Source organism: Lipotes vexillifer, unplaced genomic scaffold (assembly GCF_000442215.2).
Source record: "Lipotes vexillifer unplaced genomic scaffold, Lipotes_vexillifer_v1.1 scaffold439, whole genome shotgun sequence".
Lineage (NCBI taxonomy): Eukaryota > Metazoa > Chordata > Mammalia > Artiodactyla > Lipotidae > Lipotes > Lipotes vexillifer.
In genome coordinates, this window is record NW_006798732.1 from 1,387,191 (window position 1) to 1,394,817 (window position 7,627).

General features: G+C 45.6%; 1 protein-coding gene across 1 annotated transcript in view; it reads left to right on the plus strand.

Annotated features, from left to right (window-relative positions):
* MAP3K8 (mitogen-activated protein kinase kinase kinase 8) overlaps positions 1–7,349 on the plus strand; it is a 21,013-nt gene extending 13,664 nt beyond the window's left edge. Inside the window, exons 4-7 of the mRNA XM_007470905.1 lie at positions 114–220; positions 4,704–4,856; positions 5,499–5,745; positions 7,047–7,349. Of these exons, the coding sequence (XP_007470967.1) occupies positions 114–220; positions 4,704–4,856; positions 5,499–5,745; positions 7,047–7,177 (638 nt within the window). The 3' untranslated portion in view covers positions 7,178–7,349. The remainder of the gene's footprint in view (positions 1–113; positions 221–4,703; positions 4,857–5,498; positions 5,746–7,046) is intronic.
* The last annotated feature ends 278 nt before the right edge of the window (positions 7,350–7,627 follow it).

The following is a 7,627-nucleotide window of genomic DNA, read 5'->3' on the forward strand; positions in this document are numbered from 1 at the left end:
GGGAAAGCATTTCAATCTATCTTTATATGGAACTCGTTGTTTTAAATAATGTTTTCATTTTATTTAGGGATAGATACACAATTTTTTTACTGAAAAATTTCCTCTCTTTATAGCTAGCAACATTGTTTTCATGTCCACAAAAGCTGTTTTGGTGGATTTTGGTCTAAGTGTCCAAATGACTGAAGAGATCTATTTTCCTAAGGACCTGCGAGGAACAGAGGTAATTATGTTCACACCAGAATGGGCAATATCTTACTAAGAGTAAAAATAAGATGTGCTAGGATTACTGCAGAAAGGACAAAGAAGGGGAGGAAAACCATTACATTAAATCATTGTTATCATTGGACCACGTTTAATGAGCATTTACTCTGTGCCATATACTCTTTAGCCCTTGAAATAAATTATATTGTTTAATCCTCACAATACTATTATTATAGGCAAATTCTATTATTCCCATTTTAAAATAAGAAAATAAGCTTGAAGAGGTTAAAATAAAGTGCCCCAAGTTACTCAGCTACTGATAGATCAGGGCCTCGAAATCTAGTTCTTTCTGAGTCTAAAGTCTAAGGTGTAACGGCTATGTAACTTTTTGATATAACTAATATATGTGGTTTTAGCATAACTAATATTACTGTTTTGGTTCAGTTACAGCCATAATTGTCATGGTCCTTAAGAACGTTTACTGAGAACTGACAGCATTTCAGGCCTCTCTTGAATCCTGGAAATCTTAAAAGAATTCTCATTTACTGGAGCACAAATGAATCTTATTTGAAGATATAAACTTGCTATACTATTTAACTCATTTGTGAAGCAAGAACAACAAAAACAAAACTTTTCTGAATCTAAATGGGATTCAGAGAAATGCGTTCCGGGGCTGTCAAATAATATATTTAGCGCTCACCTTATTAGACTGAGCAGTTGACCTGTGTAGTGAGTGTCTATCCGGCACCTGCTGTGTGAAGACTGCTGTAGGTGCCAGGGATGGAGCACAGGGCAAAGCCAATAAGGAGTCTACTCTGGAGGGAGGACCCGTTTTAAATTTACCTGAATTATTAACGTTTAGTTCACGGTTGGTTATGATGGCTATGGGGTTGGATGCATCTGGGAAGGTACATGGGTGCAGAAGCTGCCTTCCTGACCCATCTCCATGACTGTGAGATGATAAACTATCAGAGGGTGAACTGTCAGAGCCTCCCAGCCCCATACCCTTCTAGCTGTTGAAAGTGCCCTCAGGAAATGGAGAGGGGGCAGTTGCCTGGACATTTGCCCCAAGATTATCAGGTCAGTCCTGGTGTTAATCAGACGACAACCTTTAGTTTAGCTACTAAGTGTATTGCACTGAACTCATTGCAGTGCTAAAAAAAATTGTCTGCCTTTCAAACCAAGATTCTGTAAGGCTTTTCTTAACTCTCTGAAAGCAAAGACTCCCCCCGGGCAGCAGGAAAGATCTTTGTTTTTGCTGTTACTACTGAACTTATTCAGGAAAATACTTGGGAGAGGATTCTAGAGAGTTGTCTTCAAGCAGAATAATGTTCAGAAGAAAACATTATTTATTTATTATTTTTTTAAAGGATGTTTTAATCACCAGATCTTAGGAAAACTTTCCCAAAGCACAAAATCTAATAAGACAACACTTATGACGTGTTTTTTTCGGAAAATACTTCTGCATGTTTTGGCAGTCGTCAGACATTCAGATATGTGACACTCTACCCTTTTTCCTGGAGCCGTTTGAGAAACAAGCTATTTATGGTATTAAAGATGGAAAATACCTTTCTCTTCCCGGCAGGGTGATCAAATTGAACATTTTGCAATAGCCGGAGAAAGACATCTCCTTTCTGGGATTTTCTAGCAGAAACAGAGTGTGTGCTCGGGTATGAGATAGGAGCACAGCTTCTGTTCCTGGATAGTATTTGGATTGAGGTATTTTCACCAAATGTAAATTGCTTTCCATGACGGGATAAACTGGCCTTGGTGTTCCTAGTTATAAACTATTCTGATAACTCGTGTTTGTTTACCCTCTGTATGGCACTCACGATCGAAGTGTGATGGTGAGTGTGATGGTGAGAGTGATGGTGAATGTGATGGTGAGTGCGATGGTGAGTGCGATGGTGAGTGTGATGGTGAGAGTGATGGTGTGATGGTGAGTGTGACGGTGAGTGTGACGGTGTGATGTTAAGTGTGATGGTGAGTGTGATGGTGAGTGTGATGGTGAGAGTGATGGTGAGTGTGATGGTAAGTGTGATGGTGTGATGGTGAGTGCGATGGTGAGTGCGATGGTGCGTGCATTGGTGAGAGCGATGGTGAGTGCGATCGTGAGTGTGATGGTGAGAGCGATGGTCAGTGCGATAGTGAGAGCAATGGTGAGTGTGATGGTGAGTGTGATGGTGTGAGTGCGATGGTGAGAACAATGTTGAGTGTGATGGTGAGTGTGACAGTGAGAGTGACGGTGAGACGGTGAGTGTGATGGTGAGAATGACGGTGATTGTGATGGTGAGTGATGGTGAGAGTGACGGTGCATGTGACGGTGGGTGTGACGGTGAGTGTGACGGTGAGAGTGACGGTGAGTGTGATGGTGAGCGTGATGAATTGGGAAGGAAAGCTCTCGGCAACCTTGTTATGACTCCTCATCCTTAAAGAGCAAGAAGGTATAATTAGTCAAGGTCAACCGTGCAGATTCGCTTCCCATTAGAACTTGATCACTTTGCTGCAGATGATTTCTGAACCCCCCAGCAGAGCTCCTTCAAATTCGGGACATGATCTTATAACCATGTATTATTAATACAATTACAGGGTTCATCTGTCCTATCTTTAAGCTATTGTTTTTGAATTCCCTGCTACAGAGAAGGAAGGAAAAATCAATGTGAATAGCTAATTAGAATTCCTTTGATTGCATGCTTCCTTTTGTAAAGTTCTTATGTAAGGTCACTCGTCATCCTCACGTGCCCGGACACACACACACACACACACACACACACACACACACACACAGAGTCTCTTTCCCATTGTAATAAATGTTATCAGAGGTGAAGGCCTTGACCCCTGATCTCTAGGCTCCTTTGCTCCGGTGCCCACACCCTCGGGCGCACAAGCCCCACAGAGCCAGCCCTGAAAGGAAGTGCCCTTGACCCTCACGCCCTGCTGCTCTGGTGGCTTGAGGACCAAGAAGTGTGAGCTGTGGGCCTCTGCGGGGTGATGGGGAACTGCCCGAGGGGCCGCAGCCAGGCCTCCTTGTGGGTGGGATGCTGCCGCCCCCGATGTGCCATCGCACAGTCCCTCCAGGGCCCTGAGCACATCGCTGTCCTTGGTGATGCCCGCAGTAACGCTTTGCCTAATCCTTGCTTAGGGGAGCAGGCAAGGGTGGAGTAGGGTGGGCACTGCTGTTGGCAGCTGTCCTGACCACTGTGCATGGCGCTAAATCTTGTGATTTTATTTGGTAAGAAAGCCCTTCAGAGAGAGAGAGAGAGAGACAGAGACAGAGAGAGAGAGGATCAGCGAGGGAACCAAAGCCAGCCAGCCCGGAATTGTGTTGTAGCAAGTACTTGAGGCAAGTTAGGAGGGGGAAACTGGGCAATTTCCCCAGGTTTTGTAAGCCAGTTCTTTATTTATTTACTCTGAAATGTATTCTGGGAACACTCACCCGCTTTTCCATATTCAGATGACAGGCAGCATCAAAACTTCTTAAGCCTAAATATTGACAACGAGGGTAGTAACTGCTCTATGCTGGTACCCGCCGTAAAGACACAGGTCCCCAGGGTTTGCTCTTTTTGTCTTTTTTACGTTTAGAAACAAACGCTTCTTAGAGAAACTATTTCTAAAACTAGCCCTCCTTTTCCAGCATCGGCTCATAAAACCAGACAGAACTTACGCAATGTGAATATGGCATATGCCTTTGATATTTAGTCACTGGGCTCCCTGGTATATGTAGAAATAAGAAGTGGGTCATAGAACTGACCAATTAGGGTCACTTTCCCACTATTTTACACTTTAAATTCTTCTCTTCTGCGTATTCGGTGTTGATACCCTGGAGACTTCTGCTGCCTTTGATGACTGCAGATAATTAGTGGTTTGGCATTTTAATGACAAACATGAAATGAGGACATGTATTTCAGTGTCATTTAAATATGAAAGGAATTGGTGTGGTTTTTTTGGGTTTGTTTTTGTTTTTTTTTTTTTTGCGGTACGCGGGCCTCTCGCTGCTGCGGCCTCGCCCGTTGCGGAGCACAGGCTCCGGACGCGCAGGCCCAGCGGCCATGGCTCACGGGCGCAGCCGCTCCGCGGCATGTGGGATCCTCCCGGACCGAGGCACAAACCCGCGTCCCCCGCATCGGCAGGCGGACTCTCAACCGCTGCGCCACCGGGGAAGCCCGTAGGAATTGGTGTTTTAATAGAAACAGGAAGCGTTGATCTGTGCTTTGCAGAACTTGGATGAGTGGGACTCCCAGGTGGGTTCTCGGCTGCGGGTCCTTTGCTGCCTGGTCTGCCTTGTGTTCGGTCTGTGCGAAGAGGTGTTCTGAGGCTGCAGGGGCCCCTCGGCCAAGGCTGCCTGGGTCCCCGAGGGTCAGTGCTTCTCCTTCACTGAAGGGAACACAGCAATGCCAGGCCCTCCTGAGGGGATGAAGTGTGCGGTGAATACGGTGAAGCCTCCTGAACTGGACCTAGACAGGCGAGGGGAGTCAGACTGACCTGTCCTGCTTCTCTTTCAGATTTACATGAGCCCGGAGGTGATCCTGTGCAGGGGCCATTCGACCAAAGCAGACATCTACAGCCTGGGGGCCACACTCATCCACATGCAGACGGGCACCCCGCCCTGGGTGAAGCGTTACCCACGCTCCGCCTACCCCTCCTACCTGTACATAGTAAGCAGGGGCAGCGGGGCATCCCACCTGCTCAGGAGAGCTGCTCTTTCTCGGATAACACACCTGAGTGGGATGATGGTGAACTATGACCCATGCGGGGAAGCTGAAAGTTCCTCCCACGTGGAGCGATGACCCGTTCCCGCAAAGAAGGCATCACTGTTTGAGTGGGAACCTACCCCAATGTGCATGAGCAGAAATTATAGCTATGCTGTTATACAAGATGCCACTGAAGAGCATCAGAGTAGCATAAATCATGGCGCCAGGGAAGCTGTATGTGTTCTTTGAGCACATTCCAAAATAAGATGTTAGATTATAGATCCCCACAGCAGCCTGGAACGTAGTGAAACACGCAGGCCCCCTTTGACCGTGGAGAGGTTGAGTAGTAGACCCTTCCCCGTTACTGCACAGGGACCTTTGGCCACTGCTCTGCTGGAAAGCTGTTTATTCAAACCTCGCACGTATCTTTGACTGCATTCAACCAAAAGATGGGTTTCACTCAGTTTCCTTAGGAAATGTTCCTGAAGGGTGTGAACTGTATTTGCTTCGAAACAAAAGACTGCCCAGGTCTTGTAACTAAAGCACTTGTCCTGTCGAGGGTATATTTTCATACCACTGATGCTAAGAGAGCTGGTTTGTTCATAGATCCACAAGCAAGCGCCTCCTTTGGAAGATATTGCTGAAGACTGCAGTCCTGGCATGAGAGAGCTGATTGAGGCCGCTCTGGAGAGGAACCCCAATCACCGGCCCAGGGCAGCAGACCTGCTGAAACATGATGCCCTGAACCCCCCTAGGGAGGATCAGCCCCGCTGTCAGAGCCTGGACTCTGCCCTCTTTGAGCAGAAGCGGCTGCTGAGCCGCAAGGAGTTGGAGCTTCCTGAGAACATCGCCGGTATGGACACCCTGCAGTGTGCAGTGCCCTTGCTTCCCTTCTTTTTCTCTCTCTGTCCAACTTCTAATAAGTAGAGCTCATGAAAGCACTTGGGGAAAAAAAATTGAATTAGCAGGTGCAAACTGGTATCTATAGGATGGATAAACAGCAAGGTCCTACTGCAGAGCACAGGGAACTATAGTCAATATCCTGTGATAAACCATCATGGAAAAGAATATGAAAAAGAATATCTATGGGTATAACTGAGTCACTTTGCTGTACAGCAGAAATGAACACACCATTGTCAATCAACTAGACTTCAATAAAATTTTAAAAAATTGAAGTGACTTCCTGCATGCCATAAGTTGTTGGAGAAATTTCAGCAAGAATGTTAGCACAAGCATATCCAAAAAAAAAAAAAAAAATTGGCTGGGAATTCCCTGGTGGTCCAGTGGTTAAGACTCTGTGCTTCCACTGCAGGGGGCACGGGTTCTATCCCTGGTCAGGGAACTAAGATATCACCTGTCGCGGGACACGGCCAAAAGGAAAACAATCACAATTAAAAAAAAAAAAAAATTGGCTAATTTATCAGCAAAGTCTAACTGGTTTCCAGGCAAATGGAGATAATGCAGTCTTTGAGAATTGCTCTGCCTTTGCTTTTTTGCAGCAGAGAATAGCATTTGCTTTTAAAACCAGATCAAGCATGACGGGTTTGCTGTTAGCCAAGAGCCGGGTTCTTTTTAATGCAATTATGGTAAAACCACGCCAGCCCTTGTTTGGAAACATCACGGTGTTGATAAAATATTGAGTCTGAAGGCAACTTGCACTTCTGCTTCCTCTGCTCAAAATCTCTCCGCCAGCTGTGAAGCTTTCCCATTTAGGAAAGACAATACGCGTTCCAGGAGCATTGAATATGCACAGAGAGGGGTTTCCATTTTTCTTATGAAAATCTGTGACATTCTGAATCTATTTGGGTCCAAACCCAGATGTCAAGCCTGGAACCCTTGTTTGCATTTCTCGGCTTCTTGTCTGACTTTTCTGCATTTAAAAAGAATCATCTGGGATGTTGGAAGATGGGCCAGGATTTCTAGCTGATTTCTTGTGGTCGTTGACTCTTTTTTGAATTCTTTTGTCTGTGTCGTATCACACAAACTAGCCAATAGTGTTCAACTCTATGGCTCCTTAATAAAACCAGAGTTGGAATGCTGTTCCATTAGGCCCACAGTTTGTTGTTGTTTTTGTTTTTTGCCGAAGAACCAGGCATTTATCATTGAACATTCCCCTGGTCATTTATTTTATTTTTTCAATGTTTCCCTTTTCAGATTCTTCATGCACAGGGAGCACTGAGGAATCAGAGATGCTGAAGAGACAGCGTTCTCTCTACATAGACCTTGGGGCCCTGGCTGGCTATTTCAACCTTGTCCGGGGTCCACCAACACTAGAATACGGCTGATGGATGCCGGCGTTTGCCCTCAATCAGGACTCAGCATTTACTGGTCTCTGGGAAGCTGGTTCTGCTGACCCCGCACAGGGGCTCTGCCAAGTGAATTGTGCGTTTATCGGCTGGGCTCCCACGACTCATGAACGTGACTCCACGTGGCTCCTGTGTGTTGATCTGTGAAGCTGCCCGGGGCCCCATCAGGCTGGAAGGTTCTCATTTCTCAGGTGGTACGTCTGACTCAAAGGAAGCTGAGAGTTCACAGAAGGATCATTTCCAGTGACTGATTCCATTCACTGTGCACTTTGCTCAAAATTTTAAAAATACCAATCACAAGGATAATATATTAGCCTAAAGTTACTATTCTCGGTTCTAATTTAAGTATGGGAAGTTCATTTAACTCAGAGTAGTTTGGTGTATATTAGTGTGTATTCTATGATAACTCTTTGAGTCTTTGTCAGTAAA